The 22,419-nt window shown below is 48.4% G+C and overlaps 6 protein-coding genes across 6 annotated transcripts; 3 read left to right on the top strand and 3 right to left on the bottom strand.

The window, feature by feature from the left end:
• Positions 1 to 449: 449 nt before the first annotated feature.
• Positions 450 to 2,391, top strand: BKA67DRAFT_564238 (histidine phosphatase superfamily). Its single transcript, XM_046102718.1, has 5 exons — positions 450 to 635; positions 692 to 760; positions 944 to 1,586; positions 1,644 to 1,785; positions 1,874 to 2,391. Exons 2-5 carry the CDS (start codon positions 725 to 727, stop codon positions 2,019 to 2,021), a joined length of 969 nt encoding a protein of 322 aa, XP_045958394.1. The 5' UTR covers positions 450 to 635; positions 692 to 724; the 3' UTR covers positions 2,022 to 2,391.
• A 3,686-nt stretch (positions 2,392 to 6,077) lies between these two features.
• BKA67DRAFT_658446 (uncharacterized protein) lies at positions 6,078 to 7,282 on the top strand (the record flags this gene model as incomplete). The annotated part of the gene is made up of 2 exons (XM_046107281.1): positions 6,078 to 7,101; positions 7,161 to 7,282. The coding sequence occupies 2 exons, from the start codon at positions 6,078 to 6,080 to the stop codon at positions 7,280 to 7,282; spliced, it is 1,146 nt and encodes a 381-aa protein (XP_045958393.1).
• Positions 7,283 to 11,220: 3,938 nt separating this feature from the next.
• Positions 11,221 to 12,684, bottom strand: BKA67DRAFT_658445 (uncharacterized protein; the record flags this gene model as incomplete). The annotated part of the gene is made up of 3 exons (XM_046107280.1): positions 11,221 to 11,438; positions 11,492 to 12,556; positions 12,615 to 12,684. The coding sequence occupies 3 exons, from the start codon at positions 12,682 to 12,684 to the stop codon at positions 11,221 to 11,223; spliced, it is 1,353 nt and encodes a 450-aa protein (XP_045958392.1).
• A 1,983-nt stretch (positions 12,685 to 14,667) lies between these two features.
• Positions 14,668 to 15,941, top strand: BKA67DRAFT_658444 (uncharacterized protein; the record flags this gene model as incomplete). The annotated part of the gene is made up of 2 exons (XM_046107279.1): positions 14,668 to 14,905; positions 14,959 to 15,941. 2 exons carry the CDS (start codon positions 14,668 to 14,670, stop codon positions 15,939 to 15,941), a joined length of 1,221 nt encoding a protein of 406 aa, XP_045958391.1.
• A 2,173-nt stretch (positions 15,942 to 18,114) lies between these two features.
• BKA67DRAFT_645891 (uncharacterized protein) lies at positions 18,115 to 18,883 on the bottom strand (the record flags this gene model as incomplete). Its single annotated transcript, XM_046105894.1, has 2 exons — positions 18,115 to 18,661; positions 18,714 to 18,883. 2 exons carry the CDS (start codon positions 18,881 to 18,883, stop codon positions 18,247 to 18,249), a joined length of 585 nt encoding a protein of 194 aa, XP_045958390.1. The 3' UTR covers positions 18,115 to 18,246.
• An 848-nt stretch (positions 18,884 to 19,731) lies between these two features.
• On the bottom strand, positions 19,732 to 20,523 carry BKA67DRAFT_535452 (uncharacterized protein; the record flags this gene model as incomplete). Its single annotated transcript, XM_046100018.1, has 3 exons — positions 19,732 to 19,891; positions 19,963 to 20,301; positions 20,354 to 20,523. 3 exons carry the CDS (start codon positions 20,521 to 20,523, stop codon positions 19,732 to 19,734), a joined length of 669 nt encoding a protein of 222 aa, XP_045958389.1.
• Positions 20,524 to 22,419: the final 1,896 nt, after the last annotated feature.

Below are 22,419 nucleotides of genomic sequence, written 5' to 3'. Positions count from 1 at the left end.
ATGTTACAAACGCTCCAAATACGAAGCTTTCCACGCGTTTGTACCTTTGGGGTGATAGCGAGCTTTATCATGATGGTGTGTAATTTGTAGAATTTTTTTTAATTTGTGTTGAATCCTATATAAGACCAGTTACGGCAAAGTCTGGCAGGCGTAACACAAACAAGTGTGTTTATTTCTGATCATCTCCATATTCATGGTAGGCGAGATCGAAAACGGACCCAACGAATTGGATTTGGCCGGTGCAATTGCGCTTTTAGTATGCGTGCACATTGTGATACTTTAAGTGCTGCCCTTTGAAATAGCGCAAAGACGATGCTGGCCTTAGGTAAGTTGTAGCTCGTGTCTCACTTGTCCCTGATTGGCTGACATGAACCGAGGTCAGGTTGGAGCATGGACCCACGTAAAGAAGTAGCCAAACTCTAAAAGAGCCTCGCGACGAAGACCCATGAGTTCGGAAGGCTAGCCTATTTGATACAGAGAAAGAAACCAACCAAAGAGAATGTCAGGACGGCTTGCCTTTTGCTGCTTGAACTAGCAGCCACCATCTTCATGTTCGTTGGTCGACGACGAACGACCACACAAGCCTAGCAATTACATTCTAGACTTCTGCAAAGCCAACTGCAACCATACCAGCCGTGCGTATTAAATGCCGCTCTCCTTGGCATCTTAAGTCTAAATATCGCTTCGCCAGCACCTTCACACAGCAGGCATCCTCAAGGGGAAAATGTCGTTAGAAGTCATTCATGTCGTCCGCCACGGGGTAAGCATTTGGACTAGTTTATGCTGTTCTGCTCCGGAGCAGAGTACTTGGGGATCTTGGCCGATCTTGATGGACCGCCCTTGGTATTTTCGCTGCAATACACGCCGAAACCAGTTGCCACTACCCCAACGGATCAACGGCTCGATCACAATTGGCTGAATCTCTACTGACAAGTTGTGTCAGTACCGCTCATCCTTTACTGTGGATCCGGCCACAGGTACATACTCTGCGAGCATCCGCTCTCCTACGGGTATACCTACAGATCCTCCCTTGACTTCTTACGGTGTCGAGCAAGCCAATGAGCTCGCAGATCATCTGTTGAAGTTTGACCCGCCTATCGATCTGGTGTACTCAAGCCCGTACTACCGATGTCTACAGACAATAAACCCCTTTGTAGCGAAACGCAACCACACTACTTCTAGTGCTGGAGATAGTCCCAATGTATCAAGCTCTAAACAACACGAGATTCGTGTTGAGGGGGGGATTAGTGAATGGTTTGGGTCCGCTCCATGGCCTCACCCTCTCCCTGCACCACTGAACAAGCTAAGGGAGTTCTTCCCGAATATTGATAAAGACTATGTTTCTCAGGTTACACCTCCCATCAATGGGGAGACTTTGTCACAGCTGCATGATCGGATCGCCTCCGCCATGGATAAAATCATTGTACAATGTGATCAAGAAGGAACAAAATCAATCATAGTATGCTCACACGCGGCAGCGATAATCGCCTTGGGAAGGGTCTTAACTGGTAGAATGCCCAAGAGTGTGGACGAAGAAGACTTTGCTGCATTTACTTGTGGGCTGAGCACCTACAGACGACGGAAAGGTAATCTCCCTCCCCTTTCTCCTGCAACATGAAAATAAGCGGCTGACTCCAACGCAGAGACTGCCGATCATCATTCATCGACTGCCACAACATGCACTTCGCCACCAGAGTGGAAAAACGGAAATGGAGTTCGTGGTGGATGGACTTGCGAGGCAGACTCGGATTGCTCGTTTCTCCGAGGCGGACCAGAGAGAGGCTGGTGAGTGATGGCCAACTCATCATATGAGAAAATGCATTCCTCACCGATGTGTACCTAGAATATATGCTGATGATTGATAACACCACAGGCGCTTTTCCGGGGAGGAAACATTTGACGCAGTCGGAACGCAAAGTTTGGCAGGTTCTGGGGCAGGTCTTGGTGTAGACGTTGAAGTACAAGGACCAGAGGGAAGAAAATCAAGAGACAGGCCAACTACTGATGGTTCCAAGCTTTGATACCACGAACAGAAGAACCCTGACGAGAATCGAATAGCATGACACTCACCGCATGAACCAGCTCTGTGTAACTCTTGGCTTCAAGCGTTTCTTATTCCCTACTACCGGAAGCCCTCTTTTGCACGGCCGACGTCTAATTGATCGGTTTCGAGATATGTGCCATGGTAGACACCAATCGGGGTGTAGGAGTTGATGCCGGCAGAAGCATGAAACCATGTGTATTAAATACATGATTTAGATGATCTGCATACATCACTAGCTCACGAACATGCCGGGCTTATGCAAGTCTTTCGCAGAGCATGACATCCTTGAAGATGGGCACGGGCTGAATGTTTCAGCCAATAGCTAGTCCCTTAAACCTTCTCCCTTGCCATTAGATTGGAAGAAAGCAAATCCTTCACATTGCTCATTTTGTGGACGAACGTGATGTTTGTGACCATTCGATTACTGAAAAGACTGGTACAACCTTAAAGGAAGCCGCAGCTGTATTCAGTACAGGAGTCAAAATATCACAACACAGTGCAAAGTGACTAAATGAGTATGAGATTGGGATGTACATTAGTACTCGTCTACACATGTCGCTAGACTTTCTGGTCTCTCATCGATCGGGGTATCGAACTAGTTACTTAAACCCATGTTCTTCTTCCGACGGCGCCGAAATTCCACTTTTACCCGTTTTCTGGTAATCGTGGTTTAGAGTTTGAACGGTCATTAGTATAGAACTTGACAAGATCTTTTAACTTTACCGAACCGTGGATCTCTCGTGGCTGCGCGCAGGGCCCCTGATAGTGATCACTGCGTTGGGAAGGGGGGGAGGGGAGGGGAGAGAGGGACCCTTGTTTTTCCATTCATAAAATGTACTCCTGCGTCATTAACCGGGTTGACAGGTTTCTTGTCCTACTGTGGTACTATCCTCTGACGAACAAGCCTGTGTCACGTATGGTGGCTTGAATCTCGGCATCGAATAAGCAATTTCTCATATATGTCCCGTGAAACAGTCTCGGCACGAAGTTGGGGTATCACAAGAGTCTCATTCCACCCCGGCAGGCTATTGCCAGAAAAAGGTGCCGAAGCCCTACACACACACCACTCACTCCTGTCACTATAGGGGTGCGGCACTTTTTTTTTTCGTCAACACGTTGCCCGGTTTGTCAGTAGCGGCATATGTAGAGAGGATCAGGCCGTGTTCAGTCACGGGCTCGGCCTAGGGCTCTAGAGTATATTGCTTTTCAACCTACACGATCGACGTTACACCAGGCAAGCATGCGGCTGCAACTGTGCTTGCCAGGTAGCTACTTCAAGGAAAGATGATGCGATTTTCATCCCACTCCCTGATGCTAAAGGTATGCTTTTCTTTGCTACCGGTGAATAAGGGCGTTGAGCTAACGATACAACGTGGATGCCGGCAATGTGGTGCTCTGTATGTGGGTGCGATAAACAATATTCTAGTATCGTACATCCGATGTACCATAACGGCTTCACTATAACCACACCGTCACTTTGTATATCACGATCGTCACGAAGCCATCCTTAACCTGGTAGCTTTATCATTTGGGCCAACTGGAAATTGTTTTAGATGCCACCGCTGATTATTGGTAAGCAGCTTGGAATTTATTGGTGACATCATCTGGTGGAAAGAAGCATCGTCTCAGCTGCGAGCTGAAGTTTTTGTTGACGGAGTATTCACAAGCACTGCGGCGGACTGCTGTCATTTCTGCGTTTTGAGAAGCTACTGCCGTCTCTATTCTCACCTGCTAATTCAAGATTTCTCAAAAAGCAGGCATCTCCAGACCTCACGTGAGGGTGGGTCATCATGGTGAGCGCTTGGTCACGCTTGTTGACAGTTCAATCCTTACCCCAGACAACGTCAGCAATCGAGAAGTAGCAGTGGCATCCATTCGTGCTGGCCACTAACCTGGAAAATCTTGCGTTCAAAGTTGCTTTTTCTCACTTTTCTTATCTCCGGTCAGAACCAAATCTTTAGTGGGGAGGTAGACTCTGAGTTTGCCCATCTGGAAATCTGCAACAGTGTTTAAAAAGAGCCAGGTTCTTGGTCTTACCTGCATTAGCGATGTGCCGCCATCGCATTGATTCTGGACTTGGTCCACCCAGCCAATACTTACTATGTAGTAACGCTGACGGGCCCCGGGAAGCGCAGAAATGCCTGTCGCCAGCTGGCAGCCAAATTCTGCAAGGAACTTTGGGAACACGCCAGACGGAATTAATAAACAAGGCTCCCTTGGCTCCACCTTGGCCCCCCTCCCCCACTCAAGGTCCGAGCATCCACCCGCGTCTGGCCGGCCCGAGAAACTAGAGGTCCAGACTCACTCACCCCCCACGAATTTTTCACCCAATTGCCTCGCCCGCTCATTTTCACCGCGCTTAATTCGCCGTACAAACCCATTCATATTGCCGCGCGCAATCCCGCCTTCCTGCTGCTGTGTTGGCAGTTTAGCGTCGCTTCCTTTGCGCTGCTAGTATACGAATGCCGCATCGTGAATGGAGACTTTGACGGTGCCTCTTGGTCATGGTTGGGGTTGGGGTTGGGTTTAGCGAAATAGCGAGCCTTGACCAAAAATCTTGCCGCTTCCGACTGTGTCAAGAGGATTCCCCGTTACGGACCAACAGCAGATCCTCCATTTATTCGTCCTAGGATTGCATTGCCTGTGGACTTTTTGATTAAAATGCATTACCACCCTGCCACTGGCCCCTCCCCGTCCGGATTGTGCTAAGCACCCTCTTTTGCATCGCGCCATCTCATTGGCTTCTGCGACCCGAGTGTCTGGTACAGCAAAGCAAAGACTTTCTGCAATCACACAGCAAATGCAAGAATGCCTGTCACAGTGCCAAATGAAATCACTAGTGCCACTCATGGTCTGACCCTCGAGGGGATTCTTCCGAGCAGTGCCCGTTCCTAAGAAACACCAATCCTCCTCATTGCTAGGTTGCAAGTCATATATAGGCTCGGTGCTTAAAGACAGTCTTCATGTTCTAGTTCGGCTCTATGTTGGTTGAATGAAATGCACGCCGAGTCTTATTAAATTTGTGTCTGCAAGAATGGCCACAAAGTCGGAGCCTGGCTCTTCGGCAAGGTCTAAATAGTGCATTCGGTACGTCAGTCCTCATCGGAAGGCCTAGGATCATCCCTAAACTAGGCTTGAACCCCCTTGCAGCGATGTTGTGGATTGGTTGGGCCCTGCCACACGTATACACCAGGATTGTCTTCTTGTGCTGTGCCGTTGGCGGCTGAACGTTAGAACACATTCCTCCCCTCTTCTTGTACGCCTGGGATCGCACCACTAAACTCGGCCACAGTTGTTAGCGCAATGGTCGAACGCCTCTGGGGTCATTGCACCTATATTTTGTGTTATTTCTTATTTTTTACAAGACTCGTGCAGAATACTACCCTTACTAGTACACTTGTTGTACAGTGACTTATGCAGCCAAGGGACGGGTAACCAAGTCTTTATGCTTGCTTGCATTGCTGTACACTCACTACTCATACACTGGGGTCTGTCTGCTCAAATGCCTTGCGCATGACGAGCGAAAAGACGACCACCAAATCATAGTCCTCCAGTGGATGTGAACCTCTCTGTCGGGTCGCCGTTGGCAATATATTAAAGACCGACTTCATCAGATTCCAGCACTCCACTTTGTCCTACTCTTTTACTCACAACTGAGATTCCTTCACCAAACCCACCATCTGTTCTTTCATCCCAACACTGGTGCTCCCTATCATTCAGGTCCCTTTCTTATTACCACTATCTGCCGGAGTCCCTAAAATCGTTATTATCTTCAATAACCCGCGATATGGTATTGAACTACGATAATCAGTCTGCGACAATGGGAGCTGCCTCTATTTCTCAGGTCCTAACAGAAACTTTAGGATTGCCGTTACATCCACTGGAATTTCAACACTCACAGCGTACCCGACAACCTATTCCACATCTAGAATGGAAGCATAACCTCTTATCATCGTCTGGTTCGGAATCGTCAGTACGCTCACCCACAGCATCGTGTTGCTCTCACGACTCCTTTGCGGAGTCAGAAGTCACTATGTCGACAGCACCATCATCGCCACCGCGATCGCCAAAGAAGCAGGAGCTTATGGATGCCCCTCTACACTCAATACCATCTGGACAACCATCATCAAGACCCGGGACGGACCTAAGGGCTCAGTCTGGATTTTCTCAACCTGCGCTACCCCCATTGGAACGGCGGGCCTCTGCGGAAGAAACCCTTCCAAGACTCAGTAGCATTCTCAATGTTCCTAGGACGTCACCGCCTCAAACTTATGGGCTCGCAAATCGCTTGGAAACACTCAAGTTGAGTCCCTCTCCCGATCCGTCGGGTACCAATGACTACGTCCTTACCCGCCATCCCTGTGGACCTTTTGTACACGATCCTATTACCGGCTATTTAAATCGGGAGCGACAGGAGCGAGAGCGACGTGAGATGAATGAGCACATACGAGCGCGGAGTGACAAAAACATGGTACCCAAAAGTCGACACGTTCTTCCGTTCGCTCCAAGGAGAGATACGAGACAAGACTATTCCTTGCAGTCAACAGTATCACCACCACGGCCGCTTCCACAGGGCCCAATGGGGAGCAACTACGACAATCGAACTGTGTTTCCGGCTTTTCCACCAGAACTTCTCCAGAAAGTTCAGGGTGGGCGCATCCAGAAGACTCGAAAGTCCAAGGACAAGACGCCTCATTGCAACAAGAGGTACACGGTGGAGCAGAAACGTTTTATTCGCTATCTCAAGTGCGACTGCAATGTGTCCTGGCCAATAGTAAGACGCCAAATGGCGGAAATGTTTCCTGAAACCGATATTGAGCAACGGGAAACCCAAGGGGTTCAAGGAGTTTATTACCGAGAGAACAAGCAGTTACCAGCGCTTAACATGGACACAAACATCATAAGATACCTACCTAACGGGCATATGGCCTCTATAGAAAAAGGGTGTAGGGAACAAAAGGAGAAAACAATGTTCGGCATTGTCAATCTATGGCCAGAAGACGCGCTGGCATATTCCTGGGTATCCGAGGAACACAAGCAGCAAGCTAGGAGAACCAGTGAGTACAAACGTACAACGAAACCCTTTTTAAGCTGATACCACTGACCCGTTTGGTAGTCGAACAAAGACGCAAAGAGCGTGAAGACGCTCGTCACCAAGCTATCGAAAACGGACTTTGGTCGGAGACCGTGCCAGAGAATAGTTGCGCCTGTTGTTGCGACAATAAACGAGAAAGGTGACACTGGTCACATTTGAGACGTGATTCACTCAAATACCTACTCGATGCTGGGAGTATGCATCAAATGTAAAACATGAGGCTTGACCTTCTGTCAATTCAACACAAGCAATCGCATTTTCAACCTTCGTGGCTTGGCGTCGGCTTGCTTATCAACTTCATAAGGACGATGACCGCCAACAGGGCACTTGTCCTTTTTCTTCTTCTACCACTCAACAAAGTGAATGGATCGGACGTCTTGAGTAATGTATATACTTCTTTCACCCAAAACTGTTTGTCTATTTGATGATTATTGTGACCTGCGCCTCGGGCCATGGGTAATTATGAGGCATTCTTTGTACGAATGGAATCAGCCTTGGTGGTGACGAAAAAGAAATCTTTTTGAGGTTTAAAATACGGCTGGAGATTGCTTCTTTGTGAAGTTCTAAATCTGCCATTGAGCCAGCGTACAAGCAGGCCTTCTAGGTGGATATGGGGAAATAACTAGTACTAGACTAAAGCAAAACTTTGACACCCGATGGATATCTATGGTTGCCGTTACACGTGCAGAATTGAGATGTTAGCCACCAAATAAATACAAACTATTTCTGAGGGTCTTCGTGAGGCTGTCCCCTATTCTCCGTTTCTTCGTTGTATTTTGCCTGTATTTTCCAGAAACCGCAGAATGCGAAAGGTCTGGAGGGACGGGTGCCTCAGGATGGCAGTAGTGGCACAAAACGTGCCGAGCACTTGTCCGGGGATCCATTTTGTGACATAAAAGCACAGCAGTCCAACAGGTCTCCAACCTGTTTTGAACGCAGAAAGTAGGCCCCCAACCCCCTCTCTAAACCCTGTCTGCTGCACCCTCGGCCCGGCCATATGAGAGCGGCAAACGGTAAGCGCTGGACGGCAGCGCCAAACAAATCGGTTATAAATTGGGTTTTACAAGGGGCGGTGAACTTGCCTATTCCTGCTAATTGATCGGGCTGTTATGCACAGCTACTGAAGTTCCTTTTAACTCAAAGAACCAACGAAAATCAACGTGGGATGTGTGTAGCAAACACTTGCGGCCTGTTGGACTCCCCGTCCCCCTCGTCGTTCTTCATACTCCACGATCCAGACCTTTTCAAGTGGAAACAGTACTGAGTAAGCGTACCAGTAAATACAGGGCTGTTATTATCGAGTCTCTCGCTACTATCTGACATCTTCCCTTGCAATTTGGACTTTGGACTCTCTCTACTCCCCATAACTCTCCACTGGTCCCACACCACTCTCCGTTCACATGGGCATCACGAGCAGATAGTCCAGCCTCGTGTTTGCTCTTGACACATGTTGAAAGGCAAAAAAGTCCCCGAGACTGAATCCCAAACTAGTGAGAAATTCTCGCTGGCAATTTTCGGCCATCTGTTCCTTGTGATCGACCTTTGCAAAAGAAACTGGTAATCAAAATATCAATTTGGATGTGCCTCAAAACCAGCAACTATTCACGGCAATTTGAGACAAGCACCAATCGGCCGCATAAGTAACAGGTGCCATGTCTCACTAGTGATTGTTCGGACCCATAAAGTTGCTGCGACTTGTTCAAATATTGCAGGCATCCGAGACATCCATACTCCCGCCCAATCGAGGAAAACTTCGGTTGCGTTGGAGCAAAAACAATGTCTAATATGCCTCATGAACACGCTAATCAATGCAATGAATGCTCGACCGATTACGTGTATGAGGCGAGGCGCAATCTTGTACCAACTTGTCTGAATCTCAGATGTGTACATACACCAGCCAGAGAACTCGAGGGTGTGCCTGGATCCTTCGTCTATGGAACGAACATGATCTGGGCATTCTAAAGGCCCGCCAGACCCTGAACTAGAAAACGCCGGTTCAGTGAAGTCTCCTTCCTTATTGGTACGCAACATAGGCATACGGTTCGATCCATCATCCCCACCTTGAGCCCTAGGACATATGATCCCCAATCATTAAGCACTCTCCAGCTTTCTGTGAATTGCCTTATTTACCGAGACTCAGTCTACTGGCTCTCATGAACGTTGTCATCCACCACACTCTGAAGTGGTTCGCGGAACCACTCTACCCTGCCTTAGCCCCCCTGACTGGACTAAACATCACACATGCCTGGTCATCGTGCACTCGCCGCGCCGGCCATGTGACTTTTTGTTTGCTCACCTATTCCCCCAACGGATCTTCAGTGACTTCGATACCCCTGAGAGTGACAGCATCAACCCTTGCAACGACAATTAAGGCTAAGCAGACCGCGCTTATACCTGACAACGCATTTGAAAAGCCTCCAAGACAGCACGCGGTTTTTATTAATACGATTAAACGCTGCCGACCTCCTCTCCTCCTAGCTCTGAGGACTAAGGGCTGTACGGCCCGCAATGGGCGCACTGGGCTATGTGAGGGGGTGCGAATACATCCACTATTAGTCTAGCATCCTATGGGGAGAGGCGGACATGACCTCCTAGGGGTTCATGGTGGGATACACCAGAGTCGGAATTCGGAGTCGCTTCATCTTATCTCATTGAAGGGACTGTTTGGCGTAAAAGGTGCACATCATGTACCGGGATGGTCTTGGATTGCATCCGGCAGACAATCTTCACCATTGACACGCGTCGGTGAAAATGATCTGGTAGTCTCTGCGATGGATCAGTTCTCGATGGAAGGGAAGATGAGTCAGTCGGTTGCCAAGAATTCATAAACAATGGTCCTCCCCAGCATTGTCAACATTGTCATCATTGTCCGTAACGTTGGAGAACCACCCAAGTATCGAGTACCTCAGACAGGCCTAGAACTATTCTGTCAACATGATATCTGAGTTCACAAGGCGTCCTAGTAAATACGGTTCCTCGTCGTCGAACCCCATGGTGAGCTTACAATGGCCGGGCGTCCCCATCGTCGCGGATCCTTGCCCTGCCTATGTGTACTTTGCGAGCCCCCTTTTTCCCCCGGCTTTCATAGGATACGAACAAGCGCTGCCGCCACTGCTGCTGCGACATGTCAAATGCGTCTTCAGCATGGGCCGCCTGGCCCGGGTAGAAAGCCAAACAGGCATGGCGACTGCTCTCCCCCCTCCTCGGCGCGACCGCTGAGTTCTAGGCAAAAGTAGGGCCAATTGGGGGGGATACATTGCTACTGCTGCTCCCTGTCGCTGCATGCATCTTTAAGTTGTTGCGGCTCAGCACATGAACTTCAAATCACGTTTCTGCACTAGTCATCAACTGAGCAGGTGCAACTAGCCGAAAGAAAATGAAAAAGATTTCAAGAAACTTTTTTTGGACGACCGTATGCGACTTTGAACTCTAAAATGCTGCCCCCTCCCTATCCGTTCTGTCGGGAATTCATTTTGCTTCGTACACCCAAACGGCGGACGGGGCTCGACTCCGGTTCGCCGCATGAACGAAACATGATATTTGCACTCTCATCAAAAGGTTCGCGGGCTAAACCTCGCCTGGATCCTGCCTGTTAAGTTGTTGCGGACCAACCCCTCCAAAATGAGCAGATAAGGTACAGGCCATGTATGGTCCCTACGCAGGCATCTGATCCTTGACATATTATCATAAGTCTTGCCACTTGATGTTTAATTACACTCCCTGCGCAGGCTGGATCATGTGCCATATGCGACGATGTACGAGGAAAGCTCCCGTTCTGGTGTGAATGGGAATTCCAGGGAATAACCTGCTGGTTGGTAGCTGGCAATCTCCCAAATGGGAGAAGGCATACTATTAAAAACTGAACAAATATCATAGACACATCAGACTGAACGGGGATTGTTAAAGCGTCACAGCACATGGATTATGCTTCAAACGAGTTGTCCTAACATGCTAACGCAACGGTGGTGACTTGGCAGGACGGAGTTCTGCTGCATGGGTACATACCACGAATGTACCAAAGAAAAAGGCGTTGATTTACGCCTCAGCTCCTAAGCCTCATGGATGGGCTCGCAAGGCTGTTTCAAAGATGTTTCCTCATTTGACCGTCCCGACCGACGATTGACTTGAAGCCGTCCTTGGTGTTCGAGCCATCATCTGGGTTGTCGTCCTGGTAGTCATTCACATCATATTCCTCCATGTCTGAAGCATTCCCATTCCTGTAGGCATATGCGTTATGTCCAAACTCGTCATCAGATGCCACTTCGTCATCTGGGTAGTCGGCGGCGTAGTAATTCTCAGCTGTGTTGTAATTAGCACTTGCGTGGGGCAAGAGAGGTTAATGGATAGTCTACCATTTTCGTCATCTTCATCTTCCGCAAAGTCATCGTCACTGTCGTCGTTCACTCCGTAGAAGTACTCCATGTCCGGCTCTTCGTCGAAAACCAACACACCCACATCTGCCGGTTTGACACTTTTTGTGTTCATGGTGCTCGCAGGAACACGAACATATGTTTCAATGACATAGCCCTCATCGTCCGTGTCGCTAGCGCCGGCGTCGGGCTCCAACATGTCTTTGACGGATACGGCCCTTGTCTCTTTAGGATGGCGCTCAGCATATCTTTGAGGCGGGGCCTTTGGCTTGAATCGAGAGGGCGAGGATGGCACAGCGGCCAAGTGTGTGCGGGGTGCTGCAGCTCTCTCCTTCCGCTTCCTCTCCTCTTCTTCCTGGCGTTGAAGATTAAGGCCTATCTGCTCCATGGCGAAGGCGTTCATATCGGCGGTCAGCTGATCCAGGTTCACGTTCCATCTGTTCGTCATGCTACTGGGCAGCTCCTTCTTTGAAGTGTCCTGCTTCTGGGTTTGTCGAACCAGTCCAGGCTTCTTGTGCTGCTTGGGTCCAACCGTGTCGACCTCCATCTCCTCAGACTGCTCGGCCGGCACCGGCAACGGAGGAGCATGGGGCTCTTGTTCGGGAGTATGCGCGCCAAGTCCATGGGCAATGCTCTGGAACTTGGTGGATGGGATCCTCTTGTGTTTGCGCTCGACAAACAAGGCAGGGGCTGAACGTTTCTTTGAGATGCCACGGAGGCTGCGATGCGCTGGGTAGTTGGAGGCGGCCAACATGATCTCGGCTCTGGACATGTGAAAGCGTCGCGGCTCATCTGCGGATGCCCCGACGGGACTTTCGGCTGAGGAGGTTGGGGCCACGGGTGGTTCTTGGCTGTTTCCGCGCTGGCCAACATGGCTGTTTTTGTTGTCCTTTGTGCTCTGGAATGTGCTGTCATCACGCTTGGACTCGGAGGTATGGATGATGGGTCTCCGTTGTATGGGAGTCGGAATGTCGGCGAATGTGGCTTCCTGTTTCTGGCGCTGATAGACAAAGGCGTCGGTGACATGCCGCTTGTGCTCCTGGACTCCTGTATCAAAGCAGTCAGTGATGTTGTCTTGCTGCTTGTTGGCGGGGATGCGACTGACGGAGATATGAGACAGGCTCGATCTCTGTGGCCTTTCGCTTGACGCGGATCAGCTCAGGGGGCAACGACATATTGCTGGTAGAACTGCTGATATGTGCAAGTGCAAGCGGCGATTTGGCGAATATTATCAAAGCGAAGGGAAGGGCGTCGCAAAGTCGCAAGATGAGATGGTGTAGCCTGTTCGTTTGTTTACTCTGTGTAACTTCAAATACGGTAATCATCGAAAATCTGCCCGCCACCCGACCCGTCACTTGTCAAAGCGCCGATAAGAGCTCTCGCGACACCGATAAGCCCTCTGAAAGCCCCTCCCCTCCCCTCTCCCCTCCCCCCTCCGCCTTGCTAGCTAACCTTCGTATGTACGCCTTGTTATTAGCGTTACCCTGCGTTGCGTCGGGAGCCACACCACGGATCCGTATTTGGCGCAGGCGACGAGCTCGACTGGTCTTACCCCGTAACCTATCTGTCCCTACTGTACGGATCCGTATTCACGATCGGCTCACGTAGTTGCTCCATATATAGTGCGTCATGGCTTCTCGTTATCCTTCAATTTCGATTCGCGAGGCCCATGGCAGTGACTTGATCGCAACCTCCAGACTTGCATTGAAAGTCACCATGGCATTTGCATGTGACAGCCAGCTGCTAATAAAGTATCGCAGTTGAGAGATGGGTGTGCGACTCAGCCAGACGCCCATGGGAGCTCCCGTCACACAGCCCACCCCATGAATTGTGGATGGCCATGTTTGGATGGGCGGCAGGGAACTTCAAGGTTGCACCGGACGCTATTTTGCCTTTTACATTCAACCCGTCTCACAAACCGAGAATAGTGCTGGCTATTTGCACTGATTGATGTTGACTACAAGAACATGCTCAACGTGTTCCATCTCGTACTCATTTCTTCAATAGAGCATGATGGAACGAACAACCGTGCTCCCCAGTTTAGATCCCTCCCCCCTCGTATCCACATGTCGATCCGGATCAGTCCCCCAAGGCCAGCCGCCTAAAACCCCGGAAAGAAATCCGGAGCTTCTTTTCCACTATCCTGGATCAGCACAGTTGAACGATTGCCTTTGCCGGGATCCCTAGCGCTGCATCCTTCTGGCCACGGCCTTGATAGCGTGGTGTGAATCAAGATTTCGTCACAAGGCTTACTGACTTGTTGCCATTCCTCATGTGGTCATACCACCATTGGATGATCTCGGCCTTCTGTTCCGGCCACGCAGATGGAGTCGCCCGGCAGACTCGGGCAATACCGCATCGTCCGCATGGTGCTCCTCGGGCGCAAGTGCTAAAGGTTAAATGCGACTGTGAGAGGGGAGAACAAGTGAACAAAGGTAGGGGCGGAAGCTACGCATCCAAAGTCGCCAATTACACGGTTGATTATAGCTCAGCTGGCTGCCGTTTTATGACGAACCTCCTCCAACTCAATTCTGCAGTGGCGTAGGGCCTAGTTGAGACATGCGTAACACCTGCGTCAATCCTCAGTCTTTAGTAGCTCGTGCCGATACCAGCCCATTATCTCGGCAGATTAAGCCTCTCACATCATCAATAGTTCCCTTATAAACCCGATCCCCCCTCCTAGACCTTGTCTTTGCATTCGCAAGAAATTCTCGTTGAAACAACGATTGTTAGCTAGGATATCCGTGCCTGTAAACGAGCACAGATATCTTAACTGTCTCCACTACCAACGTATTCACGGCGACACCGGCCTCTTGTCAAGACTATAACTGCAAACACGTCCCGCAAGGTCGATATCGCCAGATTGTGATCTCTTGCAACAGATGCCTGAGACACGGGTCCTAACACTTGACAATCTGCATTGGGTGGTCACTTCGCTGTACAGTACGCCCTGGGCCATCGACTAATCGACACTTCCAATGATTGTGTAGTAATCCTAACCTACATTTACATTTCGTCACTTTCCTTTCACACATCCACCATATCGACCACTACGCGTCAGAGGTACTACTCAATCAACGGTAAAACCCTTTCAATCAACACTTTGTGTCTGGTCCTCCTCCTAAGTATAGTTCGTCATATTACCCGAACCGCACAGCATGGGGAAGCGCCAAGTCAACCTCACCTATCGCAAAGCTGGGACTCAGCCTCCGGTTTTCGTTGCTGGCACATTTTCAGATCCGGCATGGCAACCATATGAGATGGCCTGCTCCAAGAACGGCAGTGGGGAGTACGCATTTGAACACATAGTTTCAGCTGATCCGGGTACTGAAATTCAGTACAAGTTTCGGCTTGGTACTGGAGACTGGTGGGCTTGTGATGACACCACAGCCACAGGTACAGTCCTTCTGCTTCATGTTGCAGACAACCAGCTGACACCCCCGAAATAGCGACTGACAGCCAGGGCAATACGAACAATACCTTACGCATTGGTCGTCTCAGTATCGATGACGGCGACTTCGAAGATGAAGACGCTTTGCCCGAGGATGAAGGTCCTCCTGTGTTCTCTCATGAGTGCTTTGGTAGCCCCGATGTTCCGCCCGACGCCTCGAATGGTTCTGATGACGAGTCTCCTAATGTGAACAAGCCGTCTCGTCCTTCCCGGGCATCTCGTCCCTCTATCACGGCCAAGCCCATATTCGAGGATTCAGATGCAGATGAGGAAATCGATTACGACGATCCACGGCTTGAGCATTTCCCGTATGAGAACCGTCGATCTATTATCGCACAACTACAACGCATTGAGACAAACACAGGACGGGATCGCTCTTTACCGGCGGGAATCGCGCCTATATCCCCGCTTGTCTCGCCCACTGGGTTGACATTTTCTCCTGCAACACTTGAGCCTGAATTGGTAGATAGACGCTCCAGCGCGCCCAGATCTTCACGCGGGTCGCTCCATTCTGAACGCTCTCATACATCACTGGCATCCATCGGCGAAATTATTGAGGAAGAAGAGAGTGAAGGCTCCAAAGGTAGCAAGCATCAACAGACTGTCAAGAATGCACCGCCAGGCACCTACGATACTGCCGACTTTACAGATATCAGTGAATCGCAGGGATCTACCGCTCTAGCAGCCCATAGCGAGAAGCTTGATACACCAATCGTGAGACTTGAAGCCCCTTCAAGTGACGAGGATGAGGGAATCTCACTAAGCACTGGAAACAGCATCAAAAAGTCTCGTCCCGCCTACCTACGCAAACCGGAACCCAAAAGTCCAATTGACCGACCTATATCCTCCGCATCAACAAATTCGATAAACGACATTAGCAAGCAAAACAATTGGTTACATTCATTCTTCAAAGTAGTATTTGTGGACTGGATTGGACATTTCTTCTCAAACATTTTGTTTGGCAATAAGCGAAAGGCGTAAGCCCAGTCCCTTTACTTTGTCATCACTTCTTGGCTGTTCAGCATTCCATTTGATCATCTCAACAAAACAGTGGTTGACCCCCGTTCACAGCTTTCTCACTCTCGGCACCACAGTCTTGTGTGTTGGCGTATATTGGAGGACAGCGACAGGTGCTCGTATAGAGGAAGTGATTTCTCCCCTTTTCGAACGAAATCAGATATGATATGGTACGAAACATTCACTTAAGTGTCAGTAGTTTAGTGTTGCCACTAGTTGTCCAACAGAACGGCAGAATGAGAAATAGATTATAACGAAGCCAAACTTAAAACAAATAAGTCGTGTTCCACCAAACTGCAACGGTTTTGCTTGGGCCTAGCAAACTTTTGCCTTCACCAATGACTGCGACGAACATCACAACCTTACTTGTTGTCCCATATTCGTGTTGTACTGACGCTGCCGAAGAAATTGACAAAAGGCTGGTGTGGTCCGTTTGTTCACAATTCAAAGTGTTGGCTAGTATCATAGTCATAAATCCCAAGCAGGTTATTAACAAAGGCAGTATTCCTGACTCACAGAAGTCCCTTGCCAATAAATGATCAGTCTTACGATGACTCCATCTTGTTCTCCTGATGCGTATTGCGCTGTTCATATTTCCACTCAAACGATAGGAGTCATCAACCCAAGCATATAAAGACACCTACTGTTCTTTGAGTCGCCAAACAATGCCTTACTGGCTTATGTGACGTCTTAAACACTCATTTTATCCAGTGCAGCTATCCCAGGCACAATGGTTTTCAATATAACGGCAAGTTTCAGTTGTCTAGATTGTGCAATTGTTTAGCTCCAGTCGCTAGCGTAAACGTTGATGATATAGTATTAGACAGCCACAGCAAACCCCAGTGCCTCTGTGGATAACTGCTATATACGTGAAAGGCCTATTCAGCACTCACCAAATATGATGCAGACAGTTTGTTATATGATATTTGACTTTTCTGGGACGGAGTTGGAGCTATATAATGGTTTTCAGAAGATTGACGCCAGCCAACTAGTCCACTGTGTCTCTAGTCTAGAGACAATTTTATGTATCAGGCATGTCTCTGGTCATACACTTGAGAAAAGTGTCGTATTGCTGGTCAAAGTCATCAATTCTATGATTCATATGTCCTGACAGACGAAAGTTTGATCACCGAAATAGCATACGAACTGCGCTGCAAGTTAAACAGCGTGAGAGACTACTGAACGGCTTTCTTTGAACGTGTTGTTTGGAGTGGAGATTCTGTCAAAAGTAACCACAACATCCAGCACTGGACATCGATTACGCGCATCCAGGATTAACAACGCCTATCACAGCAGCTTGATGGACGTTCTCCTCTGTTGCTGCTACTGCTTCTGGTGAGTAATCTCCCCTAGCAGACCTGAATTGAAGATCTGATCAAGCCGAAATCCACTACAGATACTCCAACCCATTTGCAGTCTCACACCGCGCATGCTGCCCCTTCATCTGCTGACCGTTTGGCCACCCCCGTCCCTGGGGATCCGGCTATACCGTTCCATGATATCATCCCCTACGGTCTGGGGTTCGACCAACTGGTACAACATTACCGTCAATATCACGACATCACGAGGCTTAACTTGATAGATCACATGTTACATGGAGTTGTCGCAGTCATGGAGGCAGAAGAGGACGAGACCGATACTGATCTTGTCGGATTTGTCAACGAGTTGATGGGAGAGATAATTGAGGATCGCAGACAGATTTATGCACTAGGAGGACAACGAGTATGATTGATTCATAGCACAATTTCATGAGACTTGAGAAGATAATGGCTCAACATTTCTGATATATTTCCTCACAAAACTCTGTGTATAGCAGTCACACGGTGATTCTTAGCTGCTGTAGTGTAGTCTATTACTCCTCACGAGCTACCTATCATAGTGCACCCAGTGCAAGTGATGGACACCAGCAGACAGCTATCCCTATGTTTGTTTGCCTTGTAAGCGCTGATGTTCACGACTCATCCTTTATCAGCAGTGAACCGTTTCCTGAAGCTACACTCTAAACCTCATGTTGCCACTCAGGCAAACGCAAGACACCAACAAGCACCTAGCAACAATGGCCGATAGTAGATGCTCAAAAAATGTAAATGAACCATACAACTAGCAGGACAAAGACAAGGCCTCCTCCAATCCTTAAGCTGTGATGAAATCCAACAATCGTGCATTGACGACCTGTTCGTCGTTGAGGTCTTCCTGAGCGTTTCGGAGCATTGAAAGTCGTTCAATCAGGTATTTGAGTTCCTCCAGACGACCCCCAGCGGTAAGGGATCTATAATAGATTGCCCAATCCTCGATCGGCGTCTCGTCGGTTGAAACTGAGAGGTATTAGCCATGACATATGGAATTCTGGAATGAGCATGGCCGATTTATCAGAGCTGTGAGTGTCGAAACCATCCTCATCATTGTCGTCGCCAGACTGTGCACTTTGTGATGCATCAGGGTTTGTCGTGGGAACGGCAGCAGGCTGGACCTGACTGGTAGAGACGGGAGCGGTGGCCGAAGCCACAAACAGGGCAGCGGCGGGAGCGGGAGCAGGAATAGGGAGAACGTTGCCGGAAATATTTGGCGCCGGCAAACCAGCAACAAGAGCTAGGGCAAGCGGAGCTGCAGCACCAGCTGGAACTATTCCAGGGTTCTGGGCACGAACCAGAGTCAATCGACGAGCCGTACGGCTCCAGTGAGACCTGTGGTACATGGTCAGCCATGGATATCCGTGCTCCGTCATGTAGAACATACGACATAGAGTTGTATGTGTAGGTATGGCCACGATTCTGCATGTATGTGAAGACTGCTGAAAAGTTATGCACAGTTCCAAAGGGCGCTTGGGATGCCGTAGTGGAAAGTTGGCCGTGCATGATCACAGCTGTGAGCAGATCATTGGTGGCAACATCAGTCCAGGACGGCATTGTGATATTATAAAAACGGATTAATCGAGCAGTCGGATTTTTGAGCAATGTGCCGGGAAGAGGTATGTCAAAAACAGATGTCGTTGCCGTAGAATTGTGTTTGGGGTTGGTGGGGTGTTTTGATACGACCCTAGATGTTTTTAATTTTTGTCGATTCGTGCCAAAGGTGTAGACTCCTTTTGGTGGGAGGCATCCTGTCTAATTTTACGTTCAGCTCAGCTTAGATACTCAAGGAGAGATAATAACAAATGAATTACCCTGCAATATGTTGCCGGACAATTTGAACCCCATTCTTAATATATACCACAAGATGTTGAGCAAACGAATACTTTGTTTGGAAGCAGTCTTCAAGACGTTCCGCTATGTATCGCTGTTCCTACGTCTTTAGACTCTCGAACGCCTGTTCATCTAGAAATTATCTTTCCTGGCGTTCTTCCAATGGTAGCACGACGTTATGGAAGTAGAAGAAGCCGCCATTATTTCCGTCGTTAAAATCATCTCGAACATCGAAGAGCTCGTTTACTAAGTGAACAATCAAGAATATTTATAGTGTCCATATGTACATCATGTGACAGAAGCCATTATGGTTCATAAAGTAAGAAGGTATTCGATGTCCCGAGAAACAAGAAATTTAATGTGCTTCTAAAGGGGTAAACATGTGGTTCATATCAACGGATTGAGGCAGTAGAGCTTCGTAGAACCAATCACCCGGTCGACTTCAGAGGTATACCTCTTGCTTATGGATATCTAATATGAAGATTGCGGTGGTCCAATCAAACCATAAAACCATACAACCATTCGTTCTTGTGAAATGATCAAAACACGACAACCGATTTGGTCTTCTCTTCTCACATATCTTCCTCTGAGTCTTCGTCCATCTCTTCTTGAACAGAGCGCAAGGCATCACAGCAGTCGTTGAGTTTCGTCATCTCGTTTGCGCGACCGTCCTTGTCAAGGGAGCGGTAGTAAGCCTTTACCTGATTCAAGTCCTCGATGTCAACCGCCTTCCTACCACCTGGCAACCAGATTAGTCAGGCGAGCCATGTAGTCTGGGGTAGTGCTTACCAGAAGAGTCCTACTCCCCCAATTCAGTGTCAGTGCCTGTCTCGTTCATTGTCGAATCTTCGTCGTCGTTGTCCGTGTCAAATTCTTCGCCGCTAGAATCTTCGGTGCCAGTAGCTACGGATGCAGTGACTACAGCAGAGATTTGCGCTTGAGCCGGATTCGGAGCTTGAGCGGGAGCTTGAGCGGGAGCTTGTGCGGGGGCCTGAGTTGCCCCAGCGGCAGCAACTGGTTGGATAGGAAGGCCGGCAAGGGAAGCAACAGTGGCAGCAAGGCTCATGCCAGGAGCAAAGCGGTTCTGCATGGTTGCAAAAGCTGGTAGAAGGCGGGTTGTGTGAAAGCGACTCCAACGAGATCTATACTAAGATGTTAGCTGGTGTTACACTCTAGACTGTCCTTATGCCTGACCGGAGAGAGTTCTTTGAGAAGTTGTGACCCTGGTTACGCATTGCTAGCTCAACGACAGGCCAGTTGCTGACCCTTCCCAGGGGCAAGCGAGGACTGCTAAAAGCCAACTCGCCGTGGTTAACTATGTTCACCAGAAGATCATTTTCTGCTGCTGCTGTCCATTTCGACATTGTGAATATTTTGGAAACGAGTTATGGTGTTGTTGTTGTTGTATGGTGTCAATGATCCTTCTTTCACGAAGAAAATAATTCTGTGATCGTTGATGGGAAAAGAGTGTCGTGAAGAAATGGCTAAAGCTTTTGTGGAAGTTTCATGAGTGTATGGTGGGGGAGTTTCCATAGCTTGAAGGTTGGTGAGGTAAATAGAAACGCGTGTCAACGCGTTTGTGACAGCGGCGGAGCTTCAAGTGTCGCTTCAATCCATATCTTCTGCCTCTCCTGCGCTTGTATCGACCACAACTTCTGATATGCCATAATAGGCTGACCAGAATCACGGAGAGGATTCGGTCAATAGTAAAGTCATGCTATATACCTCAAGTAACTGAAGAAAGTAAAACAACGTACATCATTCTGTCTTAGTAAAAAGATTGAACTATTACTTGAGAGCCACAGGATCTAATTCCATGTTGCTGTTGTTTTCTTGGCGTATCTGTATTCTGTTTCTTGCATCCCTTGATCCCGTGACTCCACCGTGGCTGGATCCCTGGTCATCCTGCCAGACAATACGGCCATCTCAGTCCAAAGAGCAGTAGCGCTCTTCGAAGGCATTGAAAGTCCTCCAAAGTGTCTGTCTCGTCCTTATCCTTGAGGGCGACAACAATCCCATCTGTGAGATATCTAGTGAATATCTTTGAAGATCTTACTCAGGTTTGATATGGATGAAAAAGGTTCAAACGCCTGTTGAACGGATTGAAGAGACGGTATAAAGTTCATGTTGCACGAATCGCGCATATTAAAACTAAAATAAAAGATATAAAAGGTGATATGTGCACGAAAACGTAGTAAATCAATCATAGGATAATATAGCAAAAGATATAAATGAATAGTAATCTAAGCTCTCCCACTGATTACTCTCTCTATGGCAGGCTAATGCTCCATCTCCCAATCTCTATTCGGTTGCAAAACTTGACTGTGGTGATGTGATCATTTCTCCTCTCCTCTCAGATTGCCTAAAGAGCTCCAGGAATGTTCATGAGCCAGAAAGCTCAGCGGCACGGCCGCCATAACCTAAATGAGGTGATGCTCCTTTGGAATATGGAAAACTTTTGACCCTCATAGGCTTTCGTGTCTCTGTTCTGATTCCATATGCCTGTCTAAGTCTTCATTATCATTATCCTCAGTAACCGTCATTTAAACGACCAAAATGGGGGTCGTTAGTGCAAAGCTAGTAGCCGGTGTGCAGAATCACCTGCGACATCTGCTATAACAATGTTAACATTACTTCCGGGCGGCACACCATTTGGTGTTTGGGCATGAGCCAGAAGAAGGTGATGTTGGCCAATTTGCATAAAAAGCTTACCATATTGGCATACACTCACTGGAGACTATCCCGGTTATAAACATGAACGCGATTGGCCATCACAGCGTGTACAGCGGCCAATTTTCCACATGTCCTAAACAAGATCGGGCAACGTTAAGAGTCAATTGGCCACAGAAATGTGTATTGCCAAAGTACTAATACAGTGTGGTGAAGTTGTTTATGAAAACAGAAATGGAGGGGCGCTTATAGACGTCTTTGAACTTGTTACCGGTGGACGCGCTAACCATACGCGTTATGAACAATATGAATCGTGATCGAAACTAAGTCACAAATTAGTCTCGTAACGAATCTTTTACACTGGTGGCCCACATGCTTATAGCTAATATAATAGGCAAATTTGTGAATAAAGTAGTTATATAATAATAATAATCTTAGAACCACCAGCGATGGTCGTAAACTTAGTCTTTATACCGCAGGGTCTCACGATTCACTGTAAACGTGTGTTTGTTGTTTACATTACATGGACCAGGTGTATATTAACTGTTTGTATATCGGTTGGTTCTCCTCTTCGGTTTGTAAAGCTGTCT

The sequence above is a fragment of the Truncatella angustata genome (genome assembly GCF_020726525.1).
Source record: "Truncatella angustata strain MPI-SDFR-AT-0073 chromosome Unknown BKA67scaffold_4, whole genome shotgun sequence".
NCBI lineage: Eukaryota > Fungi > Ascomycota > Sordariomycetes > Amphisphaeriales > Sporocadaceae > Truncatella > Truncatella angustata.
The sequence above is the reverse complement of the archived record's forward strand: the minus strand, read 5'-3'. Positions and strand labels throughout refer to the sequence as shown.